Source organism: Neopelma chrysocephalum, unplaced genomic scaffold (assembly GCF_003984885.1).
Source record: "Neopelma chrysocephalum unplaced genomic scaffold, ASM398488v2 Primary Assembly neopelma1_97034, whole genome shotgun sequence".
NCBI classification, from domain to species: domain Eukaryota; kingdom Metazoa; phylum Chordata; class Aves; order Passeriformes; family Pipridae; genus Neopelma; species Neopelma chrysocephalum.
The window spans coordinates 2,761,427-2,784,240 of NW_020925676.1; the positions used below are offsets into that span (position 1 = coordinate 2,761,427).

At 41.9% G+C, this 22,814-nt stretch overlaps 1 protein-coding gene across 2 annotated transcripts; it reads right to left on the reverse strand.

Annotated features, from left to right (window-relative positions):
- Nucleotides 1–17,987: 17,987 nt before the first annotated feature.
- On the reverse strand, nt 17,988–21,557 carry RFESD (Rieske Fe-S domain containing). Of its 2 annotated transcripts, XM_027671143.1 has the most exons (5): nt 21,073–21,557; nt 20,539–20,570; nt 20,070–20,250; nt 19,941–19,975; nt 17,988–19,753 (listed from the first exon to the last, which is right to left on the reverse strand). In XM_027671143.1, the coding sequence occupies exons 1-5, from the start codon at nt 21,206–21,208 to the stop codon at nt 19,460–19,462; spliced, it is 678 nt and encodes a 225-aa protein (XP_027526944.1). In that variant the 5' UTR covers nt 21,209–21,557; the 3' UTR covers nt 17,988–19,459. The 2 variants fall into 2 exon arrangements, with proteins under 2 accessions (XP_027526944.1, XP_027526945.1); XM_027671144.1 differs by lacking the exon at nt 20,539–20,570 and having other exon boundaries at nt 21,073–21,551.
- Nucleotides 21,558–22,814: the final 1,257 nt, after the last annotated feature.

The following is a 22,814-nucleotide window of genomic DNA, read 5'->3' on the forward strand; positions in this document are numbered from 1 at the left end:
TCTATTATGTGAACACATGCTACTGTTAATCCCACGGGCAAGAACTCGTTCAAAACAGGACTTGATACGATTATCAGCAGAATAATTAATAGAGCTTTGCCTGCAACAGTCCATACTTTGAGAAAAGCTCTCTTCTACTATTAGTAGATGTAGGAGATGCCATTTGATGTCACTGCCAAAGTTTTATACCAACATAGTACTGATTGGCAGGACCATTTAAAAAAATCTTAAGTATTAATATGTGCTAATGAATGCTAGTAAGGTATTTGTATTTTAAGTACAAATTCTACAGGGCCTACTAAAAAAAAACCCCACAACAAAAAAACCCGTAAACCAAACCAACAGATAATTGTAGTTTTCACACATTTTATCCCATTCCAACTTCTGCTTTTCTAGTTTTGCCTAGAAAACTAAAAGTCCAATGACAGGTGGAGGTTATGTTTTTGTTTCCTGCTGGGTAAAGTTTGAATCCATGTTTCTGAGGTGAGTTAAGGCAATCAAATGGAACCACTGCTTTTTTCCCTAGGTGATCTTTTGACTCCTCTGACTGTGATGTATCATCTTCCACATCCAAAGCCTCAGTAGTCTCCAAACACTGAGTGTATGTTAATTTTGTAAGTCAAGATACTCAGAGCACTCAAAATTTTGCAACTCTGGCTATTCGTGTACTTTTCAAAGGTCACTGAAGAGCCCTTGGAATCCTTAAATTTGAACTGGTAATGATCTAGCCGTTGAAAATGAAGAAACCTTTGGGAGAAAAGTTCTTTTAATACTAAGGAGTATAACCTGGTATAGCTAAAGAAATAAACATATGTGCAGATGCGAATGCGTACACAAATATGTATATGCAAACATATATATGTATCTTTAAATACACACATCCCTACTTATTATATATACATATACACATACATACACAGATGTATACGCACATAGAGAGTTGTAACACCAAGAGAAACTGGGCTGGTGAATAAGGAAGTCCTAATGAGAAGTGACCTAATTAACCCAAACTCCAATTAACATAGCTTAATCATTGCTGCTGACCTAGTCCTGCCCAAGGGTGCCAAGGGCAGGGGTACCAACCGAAATGGAGGGTCACAGAAGAGATTCGTTTTCCTCTCACTGCTTCCTTCAAGCACCTGGGAAACTATTTGGGATTTACAGAAGTATCAGTTCTGGCGAAGTGTGCAGATGGTGGGTGTGGGATTCATTTCAGCTGATGAACAGCACTTAAAACTTACAGACTAAAATACTGAACTGTTTTAGTAATGCTCCAACAATCAGAAGATTGCAAATGACATTTAAAACACAAGCATTAAAATTGAATGAGGATTCAAGGAGTCTGTTCTCCTGTGAAAGTAGGTCCATAACACTGTTTTTGCCTGCACTGCTGAGGGACTGTGTAATACAGTTCAAATAAAGAAACAAAACAGGAAAGGAAATGAGTTCAATTTGGCAGAATAATAAATATCGCAAATAGAGAAGTTGCTTGGCACCCCTACCCCAGATACATTGTGCAAGTTAAATGGGCACTGAAAGGGAAGGCTGTAAAAGATTGTTTAACTGAGAGGATTGCAGAGGATTTCTTGACTACTCCCTGTTTGGCAATCTGGAAGTTGAATACCCTGTGATCAGCAAATGTTTCAGCCAGCAGGCATTTGCCACTGCTGCTGACGAACAACAACTAAACTGCAGAAAAGGGAGTCTTTGACAGGGCTCAGGAAACAATTGCATATTTGGTCTTATGCAGTTTGCACTGGAACATAATTGTTTTGTTTCAAATAATTTCCGTTGTAGCTTTCCAGTGAGTACCTCAGATAAAGCACTCAAAACAAATTTGCAATCCTCGATGACAAAGGGGAATGCTGTTTTCCAGTGCAAGGATCTAATTGCAGGCAATTCAAGGAGGAAGATTTTTCCCTTGTGGAAGATGTGGCCTTCCTTGAACTGATCCACAGAGAACGATCTAGCCTATATTTTCAGGACAGTGAGGAGATTTAATGCACTTGAAATCAAGGTTGTTGCCAGGCCTTCTCATCACCTGAGTGCACACTGAACACAGCTGCAGCTGCTGGTGGTATCAGCTTTAGGTGTGTGAGAAACCACGTTGTTCCAGTAGAGGTAGATTTCCAGTTTGGTTGGTTTTTGTTTTTCTTTTCAGAGATAGAAAAAAATAACAAAAATACATTTTACTGTATAGAGCTGTTTCCTCCTAATATTGCAAAAAATAACCTATGATAGCCTTGGCTTCGTTGATGCTAGTCCAGACTAGACACAGCTGCTGCAGGGTCTGCCAGCCAAGGCCCTCTCCTTGGACAAAGCACCATCGAACAAAAAGGAGCTTTTCTGTTGTTGTAGCCATCTGCCACATTCCAACCACCAAAATCCCTCTGTGTGAGGGAAAGCAAGGAATGAATGGAGGGACGGAGTTAAGGATCACTAGTATTTTTCAGCATAACCATGCCAGAAAAATGGTGTAGGAAGCACTCAAAAGCACATTTTTTTTAACTTCCCTACATGAATCACAGAATGATTTGGGTTGGAAAGGACATTAAAGATCACCAAGTTCAATGCCTCCTGTACATTGAAGCCTATTTCAAGGATGGCACAGGCACTCCCAGCCAGTCTGCTGTTCCTCCAGCCCAACAGCTTTCACTGTTGACTGCTTTCTTGAGGTCACAGGTGGAGGCATTAAATAAAAAACAGCAAAAATTCCAAGGCTTTTGTATCAAGTTGTGGAATGGCTGTCCTTGGAGGTATATATTGGACTTCACTGAAAAAGTCCTTGCACAACATGAGCCCATTAGACATGCTTGGAATGGAGGGTGGGTTAGATGACATCCAGAGATCCCTTCTGACCTGAATTATCCCCTGACTGCACAAATCTCCTCCCTCCCGGAGAGTGAACACTAAGCCTTGTCCTTTACTTCCTCTTCTTACACCAGCTTTCAACTCCAATACCAACCTCTCATCCAATCTTGTGGCAACTTATTTTCTTTACAAAGTTTAATAAGCTTTGCAAAAAGCTTCTCAAAGGCTTTTTGAAAATGCAAGAGGATTATTATGCCCACACGACCCCCTTTATTGGCATACTTACTGCCCTTCCTCCAAAAGCCAGTGATGCTGGCCTTTGCTGGAGCTTCTCCAACACCTTCCAACAGACTGTATTCATCCACATGTCCCTTGATCTCATTTTCTGTCACAGACTGTGTCATCTCACCAGGAGTGGTAGCTGGTCCCACTGGTTTGGCATTTCCTGGGCCCTGCTAAAGCAATTTTTAAACATACTGGCAGGCTTCAGTGACATACAAGACCCCAAACCCAATTCTGTGTTTTCTTGTCACAGTTTCTGATGAATGTTCTCAAATATGTTATCTACTCCTGGCCATTTATTAACAGCTACTTTAACTACTTCTTTTTTCTAATCTTAGTGTATCAGATCAAATAATGTGAGATCAATATTGGAACAAAAATATGAAGGGGGTGGGAAATGATCTAATGGGGTGAGGAGGAGAAAGAAAGATGTCACTTTTCAAATTTAAACCAGATCAGGTCTGTGATAGAACATAGCTGTGCAAGCAACTAGTAGGCTATGGAAAGCTACTAACTGAGGGTGAGACATGGATTACCAGAGCCAACTCTGGATGTTCTGCACAAGGACCACCTTCAGCAGTGAAGGGAACAAGATCCTGTACCATGAGGAGGGGACCTATCTGGTGGGTCCATGCCATCTGGTGGCATGACCCACCGTGCCCCAAACTTTGAGTCCTTCGCACCATGCAGAGGTGAAGGGCTGAAAGCACTGCTGCAGAAGAAGAAACCCCATTCACAGTGGTAGGAGTCCCCAGCTGTGGATGCAGAGCTGCTTTCTCCTGTCATAGTTTAACAAGTGCTATTAATTGCATTAGAATGCAGGTCAAAGTGTGGTGGTGGTCTAAAAATGTATAATTAGTAAGGAAATCGTAGATTTCACATATAAGTTGTTGTATTGTATTGTATTGTATGTATGTTCTGCTCCTTCATTGGTTGATATTTGACACAGTACCATATATGGTTATGTTCAGCCCCTGTTTCCTATGATTGGTTGTGATTTGCATGCTCCGCCCAAACCCCACCTTCTGTTCTAGTGCCTTCCTTACCCATATTATTTAAGGCTGGAGCCATTTTGTGCAGGGCTATTTGTGCCCTTTTGTTCCCCCCTTTAAGCCGTTCAATTGCCCCACTATTTTCATAATAAAATCACCTTACCAGCTGCACCCAGACAAGTTGTGGAAGTCTTTATTCAAGCGCCGACCTCCACATAAAAGGATCAAAAAAGTAGTTTATATGTTGTTTCTGCTGTTTCAGAATTGGAATCCATTGCCACAAGGTGGACATGGACCACCACATCATGCAGAGGAGCATCACCCCCACCCCAGCCTGCTCTGGTTCCCCTCTCCAAGGCCTGTCGACTTGAACTTAGGCTGAGGCTGAGCTGCAAGGAGAGGTGGGCATGCAGCAAGCACCACAGGCCATGGGGAAGTGCTGCCCATCAGAGAGGGGGGAGAGGTCTCTTCTGGGACAGCCAGGCCACATACACAGATCAAACCCCTCCACAAGTCTCTGCTGCCTGGGTGGCCTCTTCCACAGTGTGCTCGGAGAGGTGTAGGACCACTCTGGATGCTGCTGATATTTGGGGGCAGGGAAGGGATGACATATACTCAGCATGTTTTGAAAGTTCTAGGCTGTTTTAATCCACTTTATGATCCCCTGGATAAGCACTTAAGACTGAGTGACCCAGCACATGAATTCTACAGAGAGAAGCGCCTCAAACTGCTTAACATGCTCCTGCAGCTCTGCCCTTTACCTGCCCACACTTTTGTTCAGTAATGTTTTAGGTTCTAGTTTTCCTTAGCAAAAACGTTTCTGCTTTTGTTAGCAAAAACGTAAAACAGGATTGCAGATAGCATTCATTACCTCAGGTAAATGAAAATGATCTAACAATGTCAGCAAAACATGTGAGTTAGTGTCCATTTTAAGGAAAGAAAATTAAAGAACAAAGATTATACCTAGATATACAATTATCTACTGTAGCCTATATGCATAACAAGACCAGTTATTCACCTGTCAAAGCTCTAAGATCTCAACGAGTCATAAGTAGAACTTAATTAGGAGTAAGTTTCCTGTTTGAAGTTACCTTCTAACCCTTTTTTATACAGCTGCACTTTTCCAGAATTAAAAGACAGAGCAGAGATGTATGTTAAACATCTGCCAAGTGGCCATTGGATGGCCATTTCATATTAAAAAAAAATTTTTTTTGGTTTGCAAAAATCTACAGATCCAGTTCAGGGCTTGACTTTCAATCATCTGTTTCTTTTTTCTTTATTTTCCTGATTTCTATGACCTTGCATTCCTTTCTGTTGTAATTTCACTGCTATTTTCTACTTCTCAGCCTTCTCTGCTGTCTCCATAGAAGATGCCTGTAACTACAGAGGCAAGTATCCAGGCAGCAGGAGCGGATGATCTGTGTGTGGTAACTGAATATTTTTTATGGATTTTAATATTATCCTTACTGCTTTCACTGTAACAGAAAAATTGCTTAATTTTAGCCTTGTAGCCCCTTGCATTATCCCACACTCTTATGCTTATTCTGGAAGGGCAGCCCTCTCTCAAGAGGTGTTTGGCTGCTCAGAAGCCTTTGCTAGGTAGTAATTCTGTATGCAATGTGAGAAATGGCATGTGATAAAAAGGCATAAATGAAAGTATCCTTATAAATGGGTTATTTTTAAGAACAGAAGCCAGTGAATGACCATTTCCTTGACTCAATCCCATTGTATAAAATATATAGTCACAGAAGGGTTCTTGTTTTGACTGTCATGCCCAAAGAAGTTAAGTGAAGTCGTGCTACTGAACAGCCTATTTTTACAAAACTGAGGAACTTTGTATCTTCAAGGATTTTCCACCATCAGTCCACTGTAGTCAAAATTTACTGCTACAGTCTGATGGAGAGATGGTATGGACAACATGATTCTCTAAGCACTGCTTCTGCTAGAATTCAGGCTGGCAATTGCTCCCTTTGAAGAGGAGGGAGATGGAAATTCATAGCACTGCGTAATTTTTTATTTTCACAATAGATTTTGGAGTTTTTGCGGATTTGTTTATTTGTTTGTTTAATTATTATTTTATTTTATTTTAAATTTTATTTTCAGATCTGTGTTAAATACCTCACCTTTGAAACCTCTGCGAAGGATCAGGACAAATTTGATATGTTTTTCATATAAAAAGTATTTAATAAGAAGCTGACATTTCTGAATATCAGCTCTCCAAATGAAAAATAAAACCTTGATTTAATCTATAAATAAGCAATGTGCTTTTACACTTTACTTTTTCTAAGTTGAGGTAATTAAATTAACCACAAATCACCTTGTTTTTGTTGGTCCAGGGTTTGCATAGGCATAAACTGTCAGATTAGCATGAGGTTTTTTCTAGTATCTAGCTTTAGTGTCTCTTGCTTTATTAATAGTATTGCACTTGTAAGAAAAAATGCAGCCAAAAGGCCAGACTGGTCAGCATAAAAGGTGGCCTGTTCAGAAACAATCAAATTAGATTAGCATTGAGGGCCCAATTTTTTTCACATTGCAAAAAAGAAAGATCACTGACAGAAAAGAACAAGAATTTTCCTGTATTATAACAATATACTATTCCTAGTAATGCAGAAAAACTAATATAATTGCCAAACAGTTTGAAAAAGGATCTTGCAAGCAGCTGTAAAGGGACTTGGTTGAGCTAGACAAAAAGGACACACATACAAGCTACATATCATGTTTGCTCTCCAGTGAGTGTTTACAAAATCTATGAAACATTGTCATCAGTAAATTTTCTAAAATTCCCATTTTACTACTTATATTTTCTTTTTCATGGCAAGTGCATTACTCTTCTGGTTGTAGCCTATGCATGATACATTTCCATCTGATTATCTGCCATTAACATAGTAAAATATTATGCTTTTTAGTATAAAATAATGCAATTTTGTTTGAATTTCATGAATCTTTTTCCCTCTTGCCTGAAAGTTAACTTTTTCTCCACTGAACTGTAAGAAAGAACAAAACTGGTTTTGTTTTTTAAAAATGTTAATTCTAAGGAAAACATATCACTTCTCAGCTGAAAACTGAAGGCAGAAACAACGTATGACAAATAGACATCAATTTTATTACGGCAAAGACCCTATTTGTGTCTTACTACCATTTCACAGGTACTGGAGAAGTCCCCAAATAATTCAGATGCTCTGACATTCTTACAACATAAGTATAAACAGTAAATACTACTAAATCCATAGAATCATACAATGGCTTGGGTTGAAAGGGATCTGAAATATCATCTAGTTCCAACCTAGGAACTAGGTTGGCGTAGGAAGGGATGCCACACACTGGATCATGTTGCTCAGAGCCTCATCCTACCTGGCTTTGAACATTTCCAGGGATGGGGCATCCACAGCTTCTCTGGACAACCTGTGCCAGTGCCTCACCACTCTCATAATCAAAAATTTCTTCTAAATGTCTAATCTAATGCTGCCCTCTGTGAATTTAAAACCATTCCCCCTTGTCCTATCACTCCATGCCTTTGTCCAAAGCCTCTCTCCAGGTCTCTTGTAGCCCCTTTAGGTCTCTTGTAGCCCCTTTAGGTACTGGAAGGGATTCTAAGGTCTCCCTGGAGCCTTCTCTTCTCCAATCTGAACATGCCCATATCTCTTAGCCTGTCTTCATAGGAGTGGTGCTCCAGCCCCCTCATCATTACTGTACCCCTCCTCTGAACCAGCTCCAACAAGTCCATATCCTTCTCATGTTAGGGACTCCAGAGCTGGATGCAGCACTGCAGGTGTGGTATCACCAGAGAGCAGAGGGGGCAGAATCCCCTCCCTTGACCTGTTGCCCACACTGCTGGTGATGCAGCCCAGGACATGGGTAGCTTTCTGGGCTGCCAGCACACACTGTCAGGTCATGTCCAGCTTTTAATCCACCAATACCCCCAAGTACTTCTCCTCTGGACTCCTCAGATGCAGCATCTTGCACTTGGCCTTGTTGAACCTCATGAGGTTCTCGTCGCCCCACTTCGCAAGTCTGTCCAGGTCCCTTTGGATGGATCGCATCCTTCTGTCAACTGCACCACTCAGCTTCGTGTTACCTGGAAATGTGGTGAGGGTGTGCTTGATCCCACTGTCCATGTCATTGATAATGAAAGTAAAGGTCCCAAGACAGAGCCCATTCCCTCACCAGCCTCCACCGGGACATTAAGCCACTGACCACATCTCTCTGGCTGCATCCATCCATCCAATTCCTTATCCACTGAATAGTCTGACCTTCAAATGCATGTCCTTCTAATCTGGACATAAGGATGTCACGTGGGACCCTGTCAAAGGCCTTACAGAACTACAGAATCATAGAATCATAGAATCAGCCAGGTTGGAAATGACCTCTGAGATCATCAAGTCCAACCCTTGATCCACTACCAATGCGATTACTAGACCATGGCACTAAGTGCCACATCCAGTCTCATCTTAAAAACCTCCAGGGACAGTGAATCCACCACTTCCCTGGGCAGCCCATTCCAATGTCTGATTACCCTCTCTGGAAAGAATTTCTTCCTAATATCTAACCTAAACATCCCCTGACACAGCTTAAGATCGTGCCCTCTTGTCTTACTGCTGGTTGCTTGGAAGAAGAGACCAACTCCCATCTGGCTACAACCTCCTTTCAGGGAGTTGTAGACAGTGATGAGGTCTCTCCTGAGCCTCCTCTTCTCCAGGCTGAACAGCCCCAGCTCCCTCAGCCTCTCCTCATAGGACTTGTGCTCGAGTCCCTTCACCGGCCTCATTGCTCTTCTCTGGACCTGCTGCAGCACCTCAATATCTTTCCTGAACTGAGGGGCCCAGAACTGGACACAGTACTCCAGGGGTGGCCTCACCAGCACTGAGGACAGGGGAAGAATCACTTCCCTGGTCCTGCTGGCCACACTGTTCCTGATCCAGGCCAGGATGCCATTGGCCTTCTTGGCCACCTGGGCACACTGCTGGCTCGTGTTCAGCTTCCTGTCAATCCAAACTCCCAGGTCCCTTTCTGCCTGGCTGCCCTCCAGCCACTCTGTCCCCAGCCTGTAGTGCTGCACGGGGTTGTTGTGGCCAAAGTGCAGGACACGGCACTTGGCCTTGTTGAACCTCATCCTATTGGAATCAGACCATCTCTCCAGCTTGTCCAGGTCCCTCTGCAGAGCCCTCCTGCCTTCCAGCTGATTGACACTCCCCCCCCAGCTTGGTGTCATCTGCAAATATGCTAATGGTGGACTCAATCCACTCATCTAAACCATCAATAAAGATATTAAACAGGACTGGGCCCAACACTGATCCCTGGGGGACACCACTAGTGACCAGCTGCCAACTGGATGCAGCACCGTTCACCACCACTCTCCGGGCTCAGCCCTCCAGCCAGTTCTTAACCCAGCACGGAGTGCCCCTGTCCAAGCCGTGGGCTGCCAGCTTTTTCAGGAGTGTGCTGTGGGAGATGGTGTCAAAGGCTTTGCTGAAGTCCAGGTAGACCACATCTACATCATGACACTGGTCAGTCTTTCCTTGTTGCTGTAGTAGTCACTCCATCACAGAAGATCATCAGATTGGTCACGTACAATCTGCCCTTAGTGAAGTTGTGCTGGCTGTCTTGGATCACTTTGTCTTGCATGTGCCTTGACATTGCTTCCATTAGGTACAGAGGTGAGGCTCACCAATCTGTAGTTCCCTGGATTTCCTTTTCTCCCCTTTTTAAAAATGGAAGCGATGACTGGCTCTTTCCAGTCACTAGAGACTTTGCCTGACTGCTATAACTTTTCAAATATGACAAAGAGTGTCCTTGCAACAACATCAGGCAGTCCTCACAGGACTCTGGAATGGATCTCATTGGGTCCCACAGACTTGTGCCCATTCATTTCCATCAGTGGTCTTAACCTGCTCTTTGCTGACAGTGAGAGGGACTTGAAACCTCAGGGAATCAAGAGTTGTAGGAAGGCTGATGGCCTGTGAAGTCTGAAGCAAAGAATTTGCCAAGTACCTCAGTCTTCTCCTCATCTACTGTTGCCACTTCTCCCTTTCTGCTTATCAGGGGTGTGCACGCTCCTTGGCCTTTCTTTTCTGACTGATGTCCTTATAGGATACCTTCTTGTTATTCTTCACATCCCTTGCCAAGTCTCATTAAATCTGTGCCTTCTTTCCTGATCCCATCTCTACACATCCAAAGAGTATAACTGTATTCTCCCCAGGCCACATGGCCCTGCTCCCTCTGGCTCTGCATTTCCTTTTACTCCTCAGTTTACTCCCTGCTGATCCATGACGGCTTCCTGCCTGCTTTGCTTGATTCCATACGCAGCAACATGGAGAGCCCTTGTGCTCTAAGAAAAGTGGCCTTAAAGAGTTGCCAACTTTGGTCAGGTCCTTTGTCCCTAAGGACAGATCCCAAGGGATCTCATCCACCAATTCTTTAAACAGCTGGAATTTCGTTCTGCTGAAGTTCAGGGTCCTGACCTGGATTCTTGCCAGGCCCGTGGTCCTTGAGATCAGGAGCTCACCTAGGGCATGGTCACTACAGCTCAGGCTTCCTCCACTCTCAGCCTGTCTGATGAGCTCACCCCAGTTGGTGAGCACCAGGTCCAGGTAACCACCGGAATTCTTATTTTTAACCAAAGAGGGCTCATTTTACCTCCTTTCCTCTGAAAGGCTCACACATGCCAGGGACTTTTCCACACTCTTGGGGGTGTTTGGAGGCAAAGCTGAAGGTACCTAAACCAGATAGTTTGTGGAGTTAACAGGTGACAAGAGACAGCCTGGAGTAGTAAGTGACCAATTGCCAAATTGCTGGTTTAGCTCTGCAGCAAAGATGCTAGTTTGCATCATTCACATCTTGCACAGTCCACCCACCCCAAAACAGACTGGATGAAGCCATGATGAAGTAGGAGCTGAGCAAAAGCCCCTGAAGATGGCAGCTACTCTCCTCTGTTTTTCCAGAGGTATTTTGGAGTTTGATTAAGCACGTGCCTAATGCACTTGGAAAACAGGCGTTCCATTTTGGGGTACGATGTGTCATTGCCAGGGCAGACGAAACCCCATAATCACAAGAGATAGGCTGCCAGCAGGAGGCCCAGTAGAAAGTACTCCCCTCCCCGACACATGTTGTCCCAGTGTTTGTGAAGCTGACATACACCTGCCTTTTGGACTCTGCCACTGCGTCCCCCCCACCTTCTTTGAGAATGTCTGGCGGAGAGGGAGATGCACCCAGACAGTCTTTTGCCTGGTAGTTCCCTGTCTGGTCTGCCTGCAGGGCCCTTTGCTCTTCCAAATGCATGTCTAGAAAGTACAAATATGTGCAGCAAAGCACCTTCTTCGAAGTCAGGAACATCTGAAGCAAAACCTATCCAAAGCCCTTCACCAATTGGCTTCTTGACATTGAGGTTTCTGGTATCCTAAGCCTCAGATTGTGATAACCCTCTGGTTCCTCTTTGCACCTGTTACTGGGCTGATATTACAGGAGACTCCTCAGCTGATGGACAGGAGAGGCCAACCATCTCCTCCCCTAAGATGTCAACACAGTTTTCAACCATAAATTCCACTAGCACCTTCACCTGCAACACATCAAAGCCTTGGTCACAACTCAAGTGCCTGAAAAGGTGTGAAGCAGCCTCCTGCACAGAAGGCTGTGGTGTGGGGCTGGTCTTCCAGGCAGTTCTTGGATAGCGAGGGCTATCAGGGACTTTTGAACACCCAGGCTCTGATGGGCCAGGAAAGCCACAGCTGACTGCTTCAAACAGCATTACCTTCTCTGTCAACTCCATCATGGTCTGCAACAGGAGGCCTCCTACTGCTGGCTGGGGTCAGCAGGTCTGGCCCCACATAGATGGCCAGGTTGCTACAGGTCACTCTATTGGTGGCTGCATTATGGCCAATGATCTGGAGAAGGGCCAGCAGCCACTTGAGAAGGAGATTGGCCAGAGGCCACTTCTCAGCCACCTGGAGGAACATAGGGTCAATAAAGCAGAAGTTGCCCATGGTTCCCTCGAAGCAGGCACAAGGCAGTGGGGAAGCAGCAGCTGCATTGCCCCACTGATTTCCAGGTGCTACAATACCCCTAAATTGTAAGGCTTCTGTTTGTCTGTTGGAACCTGGATTATCAGACTCTGAAAAGGATGAACATCTGAACGAAGACATGATCTCACAGCTACCTCATTTGTGATTCATGAAGTGCCATAACCTGGCAGCTCCAGCTTTATTTACAGAGATAGTTTGTCTAATATGCATATATATGCATAACCACTTACCATAGCTCCTCATAATCCTAATTAAAATAAGCTTGTGACTAGGCCCTGTTCCCAGGTACCACGAAGTGTCATGCCAAGATCCCATCTTGGCAGTAAACATCACGCATGCCCCACACTCAGCAGAACAGGATAGAACTACAGTCAGCTCAGACGTGCAGGCTGTCAAGTGCTGCTGGGATAGAAAAGATCTTGTATAAAGTGAGGGCGTCTTGTTTTGGAAACTCAGTTCCTCCCCTTTGAAATAAAGACCTGAAGTCTGCTGGCTGTCGAGCAGCTTGCCCTGCATTGTTCCATTTCCCTGTCTGAAAGGAAACTTGAAGATGAAAGACCTGGACAACAGTTTTCTTAGAAGTATTCATTCTCCATTAATGCTTATGTTGCTCCTGAGGTATACAGATGATGTTGCACAAGCCTGTTTAATGCTAAACACTAAGAGTTTGTCAATGTTAAATTGCACTTTTTATGTCACCTGGAAGAATTCTGTCTAAATAAACTGATATTCTCACTGTCAGTCTTTCCACCTGCAGCTCCTACAGAATGGGACTTAGAAGGGTGTGGCAGCAATGAAAGACAGTCTTTAATGGGCAATGTGGTTTGTCCTAAGACTGGAACAGCAGGTAGGAATTGCAGAAGGAACTGCCTGTGTGCTCGCATAATTAATAGATTCCAGAGATGGGCGAGCAAAGATGTTTGATTTTGGTGCACATTAGCCTTGCAAAAGGATAGAAAATGTTGCTGGAGACTGGGCCAACTGGTCTCCTGAGGTTGGAGAATGGAACACCCCCCTACTCCCACCCTAACTCCCTCCCCGCTGGGAATGTCTGCAGGGTACATCAAGCATGAAGACTGTGGAACACTCACTTATGTACAGAATACAGATATAAACCTCTAAAGTAGATCTATAGATGCTTTGTTCCTTCATTATTGTACTTTCTGCAAGGCCAAAGACTGTAAATCTGTACATTTGCAGCTGAGGCTGTTGATATTATAATCTTTTAGACATAGGTTATTGACTAGGTCTGAGCCTAAGTCGACTGAACCACACCTGCTTCAGGGTGAGCTCTGCAGAGGCAGGTACCGGGAGGGCTTGGGAGCTTTCTGACAAGCTCTCTCATAAAGGTAAGAAAAGGGTAAATATGTCACTGCTTCAGTAATGGAAGAGCCCATCACCACTGTTAGAGAGCAGAACTGCTGCCCTGAGCAAGGGACAGCCACTATGAGCTTCATCGCTTGTCTGACATCTCAGGAAGGGGATTTAGAACAGCTCTCTTTTTCCCATTTGAACTTAAAACGATGAAATATCTGATTTATTTTCTTTAGCCCAAGGGAACTTTTGGGTTCCTTCTTGTTTCCATTTTGCAGTGGGGAGATATAGGAAGAGTGTTTGGGTAAATGCCAAAACCACATTTAGTATATCTTTTTGTTTTATTTGCAGCATTTGCACTTTTTTTATAATAGACAAATACTAACCTATACCAAAACAAGGGAACATTTCAAGTGTTTGTTTCTGCTTCAGTTTCACAGCTATGAAGCACTGATAATATTAGTCACCAAGGAACTGATTGGTAAAATTTGAAAATGCAGTCTGGATAAGCAATATTATTGATTTACTCTATTTTACTGCTATGAATGTTCTTGGAAAAAATACTCCCATTCTGCACAGAAAAGAAAAATTTTGTAAAAGATGTCCATAGAAATGAACAGATAATTACTGTTAAAGCTTGCATTGTCCAAATTACAGAAGAAAAGCCCATTGGGATAAGGGATCAAGACAGAAGTAGCACATTTTTATGTTTTGTTTCTATAGTTAAAAGTTAATCAGTTATCAGCTATTAAAAAAACCAACTGAGAACATAAGCAGGAGTACAACATCACATAAAATCATAAAATCACAAAATCACAGAATGGTTTGGGTTGGAAGGGACTTTAAAGATCATCTTGTTCCAGCCTCCCTGTCATGGGCAGGGATGTCACCCACTAGAGCAAGTTGCACAAAGCTCCATCCAACCTAGCCTCAAACACTTCCAGGCATGGGTCTTTCACAACTTCTCTGGACAACCTGTGTGAATGCCTCACCACCCTCACAATAAAGTATTTCTTCCTAATGCCTAATCTAAATCTGCCCTCTTTCAGTTTAAAGCCATTGCCCCTTGTTCTGACCTGACACAGGTGCAAATCTTGCACATCAATTTAGTTAACATCAAGCCTTTGTTCTGCTTAGCACAAAAACAAATGGATAATGAAAACTAGCGTGAACACCTGCATCTACAAACTGATGTGAGCTTCAGGTATTCTTTCAGTGCTGAGTCTCATGAAAAATACCATGAGCACTACAAGGTGACACAGCCTCTTGGGAGGTGCTGCTGATCCTGAACACCTGTTGCTCTTCAAATGCAAATGGTGGTGCTGGTCTCTTGGCTGATGAGCCAGTACCAGGTGCTAGGAACACTCAAGGCCATATAATGAATATAGGGGGAGGACATCACTTCACTGCTCTTTTGTGCTTTCCTGTGCCAAAATGCTGCTACAGAATTATTCAGTTTTTCCTGGAGCAATCTGTGTCAATTAAACATGTGGGTTTGTTTTTTGTTTGTTTGGTCTTTTTTTTTTTTTTTTGGTGGGGGGATCTTTAGCACACACTGTAATAAAAAAATTATAGTTTTTCCTTGAATGTGAATCTTGGATGTTAATTGAAATCAAGGCAGGATATTTGTGAGCAGAGGTGAAACCTCCTATTAGACAACTCACATATATACACTTAAAAAAAAACCATGTAAAAGCCTTCAGGTGCTACAGTCCTACTTCAGTGTAAGTAAAAGCATTACTAGTTTTTCCATTAGATGCGTTAATAAAGAGACATCACTGTTACCTCTAATCTCTGTGTTATCTGGGTGCTTAGTCAACCACAACCTCAGCCAAATTTGAAGAATTAAATTAACTATAACTTTTGTTGTTGTTTTAATAAGATAGAACAGATTTTATTTTCATGTAGGATAATTATTTCTGGAGTAGTTTTTCCTTCATAAGCCTTATATTTCTAACTACTACGGTTTGCAACAACAAACCATACTTCTCAAACATCTATTTCAGGAGAACAATCCCACTATTCAAGCATCACAACCACTGCTTGTCAGAGAACTCTCTTCACCTCATGGAGGAAGAGTCATGAATGTGCTAATTAGGATATCTGCACAGATTTTCCAGTTTGTGTACCTACAGGCAAAACTGTCGCTATCACTTTTAGTCTAGTTCAGTAATTTATAGGTGTCAGAGGTTGAAAACAGTGCTTAATTCTTCGTTCAATTAAAAAATTCCACTTAATGAAATCTGTAGCTTTGCATGAATAAATGCCACATCAAAACCAGCGTTTGCTGCATAGAGTTCAAAGAACTGACCCAACTTATCACACCCTCTTAAGCCTCACAGACTCCTCCTGCATCCTTCAGCATGGTGGTGGCTGAACTTCCTGATCCAACAGAAAACCACTGCATTCTAATATTAAGCATGACATTAGGAAACGGCACAAAGCTACTGAAAGGGGCTTCAACAGTGAAAGGTTGTTTTTTAAATTGTTTTCCTACTGACTGGATATTTTTCTCTGCCTGTGATCTGTTACCCTGCAAAGACTGCTCTCCCTAATGTATGTGCTCAATAAGGGGTGAAAGCAGCTTATAGAGCCTGAATGTCTTGCAGAATCATCATGAAAATTTTCATTCCAAAGCACAAAATATATTTCTCTGCTCTTTGCCAGGCCAGTTAATGATGGGAAAACAGATGGTGTTTGCTCATTTGTCAACTTAAACTAAATCCCCCCCAAAGGCAACAAAACACTCCTCCTGAACGATTTGGTTGATCACTGTCATTAACACATCTCTTCAGGAAGTGGCAATTATCCAGCCAGTGACTCAGTGTTCTCTTGCCCACAGCTACTCATTCTTTCTGTCTGTTCATTGTCCCTCAAATGCCACCTCAGTTTCACTGACTTAACCGCTCCTCATCTCCCTCCTTGTCCCGCTGTTGGTCTCTAACTGCAAATAGCCACATCCCAGCCTTCCTCCATCCCCTCCAGGGGTTCCCTGGATGGCTCTCGGTTCCCCACTCTTCTTCAGTCTCCTTGCTCCCAAACTACATTTGTCTATTGTTCCTGGTTTTCCCCATTGAAGTATCCTTTCATTGTGAGAATCAGCACCTCCTCTCCTGTCCAGACTCCTCCCTCCTCATCCAGCTATGGCACCTGCCCTTCCACCACATCTGAGATCCTCCTGCATTCCCCCTCCATATCTCATGACCAATCTCCTGACTGACTCCCTTTCAGGATAATCCTCTAATTTTCCACGTCTTCATGTGATATTATCAATATAACTCCAGACTTAAAAAGGGCTGGAGGGACAAGAGGTTCAGAGTGTCCAACTCTGGGACATTAAATGTTTACATTATTTTCAAATTACGTGCATATTCTAGCACTTCAAAGCTCAATGCGTTTTTTCAAAGGCTTTTTAACATGCTTGCAGGCTTTGTTCTTTGCTGTAAAAAATAATAAAAAAAAAACCAAAAAAACCCAAACAAAAACCCAAAAAAACCTAAACAAACAAACAAACAAAAAAACACAAAAAAAAAAAGAAAAAAGAAGGAAGAAGAAGAAAAAGGAAATAAAATTAAAAAATAACAGCACACCAATCCTCCCTCCTTTGTTCACAGCTGCCTGAGTTAATAATTCTCTGTTTCTTCCGTGATTATCCACAAGAAAATTGAGGGGAAAGCGAACTAACTGACAAACTTTATATCTTAAATTAATTCAATCTTCCTGGGAATAAAACCACCTTAGAAGCTTGCAGATAGTTATTATGCCTGAGAAGTACTGAAGAAAAAGGACTTATTTACACCTGAACAGGCAGTTCCACTTATTCCATATGATTGAGAGTAAGCATATGATTAAACATTTTGTTGAATTTTAGGCACTAAATGCAAGTCTGGACAAACCTGAGCACTCTTCCACTAATATGAACATGTTTGTGAAGCTTTGAAATGGAACTTCCTATTACTAGCATTCTTCTAAATGTCATGCAGGCAATATCACATTGTTCATAGTTGGTGCTTTCCTAAGCTGAACTGCATCTGTATTAATGTAAACAGTCAATTTTTATGAATGCACTATTTCAAAAGAAGTCAATAAAAATACTATCTCAGCAATCACGAGTCAATACAGGTATATCTGAAGATCTTGCAAATACTTTCACTTGGACACAACATCTGTCGTTAAGTTTCACCACAGGTGCAGGTAGTTAGGTGAGAAGAGAGGGAAGGGAAGCAATTGTCCATCCGCCTTGGCACCACCCAGGCCTCTTGGGGCATCAGTGGGGGATCAGCAGGTATCACCTGCCCACCTGCCCCACCTTCCTGCCATCTACACTGTGGCTGCAAGAGGAGTTTACATATTCATTTAAAAGCAAACAAACAAATAATAATTAAAAAAAAAAAAACAACAAATCACAGAACTGGTCAGTATATAACAGCATTTTCTAGTAGATGTGATTCATCTAAGAGAAGGCAGGCACTGGCTGCCTGAGTGATCAGCCAGGAAGAGGAGGAAAGAGAAAACATTTCTGTGCTGTAGTTCTCATAAAACACGAAACTGAAATAGGTCAGCTAAACAGCACTTTCACGGTGCCACTACTCCCTGTTGACCACAAAAACAATGTCAGGAGGCATGATCAAAGGTGGTTATCACAGTTTAGATGTGGTAAAATAAATTGATTGTGTGCTTTGCTTTTATCATTGTGATCAATGGGGCACAGATATTTTCCTCTAAAACTTTCCTCTGCTTCACTACTTTTAAATACATTTGTATGAACAATAGTGTTGACACAGACCTGGTTACCTATGACATACATTAAAAGCAAGACAACCTACTGCATGCACAAGAGAAACTTACAGAAGAAGAAGAGGAATTTCAAACTGAACTTGATTATGAATGAAATTTGCAAAAAGCCAATAACAACAACAAAAAAACATGCTGAAGAATTGCAGCCATGCAAGATGCATTTAAGAGACATGTAGATGTGGCACCTGGGGTTTAGTGGTGGGCTAGGCAGTGCTGGGTTAATGGTTGTACTTGATGGTCTTGGAGGTCTTTTCTAGCCTCAAGGATTAAATTATGCTCAGTGTTCACAGAGTAGCTCTGCACTCTGGACCCCACGGTCTGGGCAGAAAAACCCACCATGTCCTGGAAAGCAGCACAGCTCAGAGAGAAACTGCCTTGGAGGCGGTTTTTGGGGCAGGTATGATGTTATACAGTGACTACACACAGGAAAACACAAGTTTTGGCTCTAAACAGAAAGTACATATTTTCAAATAAATGTATAAAAATGTATTTACAATAAATGAAAACAAGCAAATGAGGGCTGCTACATCACATACTATACCCAACAACTTTCTCTTTTACCAACAGAAGCAGGAAGAACAAGTTACACATAACAATTTCTTGTCACATTATTTGATGATGTGATTGTCACATTATATGATAATTTGAACAAGAGGAGTTCAATGAGGAGAAGGAAAATAAATACCTCTATAGATTCACAGTAGTAATGCATGAATAGGCATAAAAAAGCTCAGTAAAATATGCTCAAGTGTTGTACTTCCATTTGTGGCGCTTAATAAACACCTAGAGATCAGTCAAATACCAAAAAATTAAAAATTTCCATGTCATTTATACTGAAGGCATTATAAGTAGAAACTGTTAAGTATATAAACATAACCTTTACACCTGACTATTTACCTTTAGCTTTGTAATAAGTTTTATAAGCCGTAATATACTATATCCCCTCTTAAAATTTAAAAAAGTTCTAGCAAAATAGGGCTTCTAAAATTTCAAATATTATAGGGCACTTTGCTGTAAATAAGACTTTCTGAAATGCAAAAAATAAAAAAAGTCCTTGGCAGAAGATCAGTCACATTTCTGGCAATGCAGGGCTTCTTATCCTACTCAATTCTATGTGTTTCAATCCTTTAACATAACATTAACAATAGAATTGAATCTGGAGATAATCTTCGTGGCACAGTGCATTCTTATTTCATGACAAGGTTCTTCATTAGTACATTCCCCATGATCCTGCTTTCTGGCCATGACCTACTCTGCTGCTTCTGAGTGGCTTTGTTTTCCCATAGCTAACTCACCACCATTTTTGTACTTTTCAGCAAAATAGTCAGAGTCAAAGCTCACAGACAAATCTGGAGGACACACATAAATGCTTCCATTGTCTATTGTGAGCTTATGAATCCTTTGTTTGACTCCTTTTGATTGCCACTGTGGTGTTGGTGATGGCTCCAGAGGGTTTATTCCTTCATATAATCCTTCTCCTGTTTCCAAGGTAATTTTAAACTTATGCCAAGGACAAACAATACATGCTTGGCCATGGATATCCTGCAGGAAGAAGAAGAAAAGATAGCAAGTCATCATCTAGGACAAAAGATATGTTTGATGATTTGGCTGTATGGCTGTCTGCTGTTATATAACCATTTTTTTCAATGGTATGCTCAGATAAAAGTACTAGAAAAAATGCATTAGTTTTCACATGACTCTATGCATTACTTTTATTTTGTTTACATACCTCTATTTCTCCACGACACAAAGGGCCTCCTTCATCTGAAACATGGCAGAATACCATAATTATTTATGTAGCAAACGTATTTTATGCTTAATTGTTGCAACGTTGAGATCATATATGCAAGTATCTTACGGTAGCAGCGAGAATCCAGAGCATGAAATTTCCCCTCATGGTAGAAAACAACAATTTCTCTGCCATTGATTTTGGCTGTTATTCTTCCAGACTTCTTTATGTCCTCTTCTTTGCCAATAAATATAAGACCATCTGGCCCCATTTCAGCTGCTCCTCTGCTTGAACTGTGCAAATCTACATCCTTAAAACACACAAACACACACACAAATAAATGAAAAAGCCACTTATAAAGCAGGTCACATTTGGATATCTGTGGGTACAGTGGATGTCCCAGAGAAAACCCTGATGCATGAGGTGAAAGAAGTTTTAGTGAAAGACTATCAACATGCAGACAAAGAAAAGCACAGGAGTTTAGTGATAATGGTCAGTCCACATGTTCACTAGCAGAACAGGGACAAGGAAAACCAGCTGTTGCAAACCTGATACTTGAGGCTGAGACAAGATAAATTCTCAATCACTATTCACTTACTCTGCACTTTAACCACCTTCTCCCCTCAAAACCTATATGCAAACAAATACAAAGATGGTAAATGTAAAATACTATATAATTTATTTATGCAATGAATAACATTCACATGTAAGCCCAATACTCTTTAAATAATATTTTGGCTAGAAAGATAAAGTGATGTAAGTTGATAAAAAAATTATTCTACAAAAGGGAAAAAACATTGTTTATTGAGCTGTATTCAACTTGACCTTTCTAACAAATGTGCCTGCCTTTCCTTTCCTCCTCTTATGTATTTCAAACATCTAACAGACTCTCCCTCTCCCAACAGATTATATAAGCAGCTTTATCACAAAAACTGCCTTCCCATTAAATTTACTTACAACTAGCTACTGTGTTCCAGTTCCCTTCAAATTCCCAATACAACTATGCTACTCTCACTTCCTCAGAAAAATCAGTTTAAAACAGGTCTTTATAAACACAGAGTCCAAAGGGGAACTGCAGGTGGGGGGGCCTCTGGCTGCAGGGTATGTAGAGCCACTGAAAGCCACACTGTACCTTTGCTCCACACCAGATGGCAAGGGATATGAGAAAGCAGATGAAGAAATGGATGCTGAGGATGATGAAGTCCAGCATTGCCTCTCTTCACAGTGTCTATCTGCCAGGCCTTGTTGGTATCTGTCATGACGTGCATTGCAGCGCCTCTTTATGTGCAAATGGGAGGCAGTGGGGCCGGCCCCTATAGCACCCTATGGCAGGATATATGGAGGCTCAGCACGTCAGAACCCAGCTCTGCTAGGGCTGATAAGAAGCCAGGACATGCTGGGGCTGGCCTGATAACAGAAGAGGAGAGCTTCACATTCCTCCTGCTGCTGTCCTCACCATGAGCCCATGTGACTGCCTTCTCCTAAAACCCTGCTCAGTTGCAGGTATGTGACATATGTCCTCAGGATCAGCAACTGCATATTTCCATGTTTCACTGCACTGGGAAGAGTGGTTTAAGTGACAGTGTGATGTTTCCAAGGCCAATTGTTAACTGATCAGCACATGATCAATTGTATAGACTGGCCAACTCTCTGCTTTCCAGTTCAAGGAACTTCCACCTAGTCTTACCCAGAAAGTGAAACGTCCCTATCAGACTCACAGGACAAACCAATAAGGCACTGACACTTACATTCTTCGGGAGATAAGCATAGCATGTAGTGAATTAACTGTAAGAACCAGAGTAGGAAATCCCCAATTTTTACTATCACTGTTTGGCTGACTCTGCCAATAATCTTTCCAAATTGGCCAAAATACTAAAATGCAAAATGTAGTTAGAAACACCCTTAATGAAGACACCTCTCAAAAAACTGTGTACATAAATACATGCACCTATAGCAATACACACACATACATATGCATTTGTACAAACACACATACACATGTATGCGTGTCTGAACCATTATTAAAATAACACTTGCCACCTAACCTCTAGCTCATTCAGTGATGACATTTCTACAGGCAGCCTGAATTTTGCACGCATTAATTATCCAGGCACCTCATTCTGAAACCTGAGTCAGCACATTGTGGACCCTGTATGGCCCAAATTGCATAATTAATCAGTAGCCAACAGCTTCGTTTTACAGCTGATACTTGTGTACTTATCTACACCCAGCTGCACATTAAGGACTACCCTGGGATATCAGGCATCCTACAAAAGAAAGCCCTTGAAGCAACTTGTTATTATGCTACTGAGTTTGTTAAATGCAAAGTGGCAAAAGACTTTCTTTCCTTAGATAAGGGGTGTATTTAAGTACTCCTTATCATGAAATACCTGTAACAAGACCCTCTTACTGCTCATGGCCACTTTCTCATCCACGAAGTGGATGTGAACCCACAAAGTATGAACAGAACATGAGATATTTCAACCTAGAGCACTCAGAGGCAGCAAAAGCCCCAAAGGAGGCAGCAGATTCTTACCTCCACAGCTGGTGCCAGATGAACAAAGACCTGCTTTCTCCTCTCTTTCCTTAAACAGCACAATCACAGGTGTTAAGCTTTAGCACAGATAAGGAGACAGCTGATTTGGTGACCATCACCTGCTGACCAAAAGCACATTAAAATGACAATTTGTCTCTCAGCCCCATGGGAAGCACATTGTCCTTTGCGCTATAAGGTGAAATAATAACCAGCTTTGCTTTGCTCCTATTTTCTGTTTGTTTCTTTTTTATTTTCTTTTCTTTTTCTTTCTTTTCTTTTTCTTTTTCTCTTTCTCTTTCTCTCTTTCTCTTTTTCTCTTTTTCTCTTTTTCTCTTTTT

Excerpts from the sequence above, each read along its gene's own strand:
- RFESD (XM_027671143.1), bottom strand. The coding sequence starts at position 21,208 with ATGCACGTCATGACAGATACCAACAAGGCCTGGCAGATAGACACTGTG. Across the intron at positions 20,571-21,072 it reads CCATCTGGTGTGGAGCAAAG|GTTTTGAGGGGAGAAGGTGG; the intron begins GTACAGTGTGGC and ends GTTTGCATATAG. Across the intron at positions 20,251-20,538 it reads GAAGGTGGTTAAAGTGCAGA|GATGTAGATTTGCACAGTTC; the intron begins GTAAGTGAATAG and ends GTGTGTTTTAAG.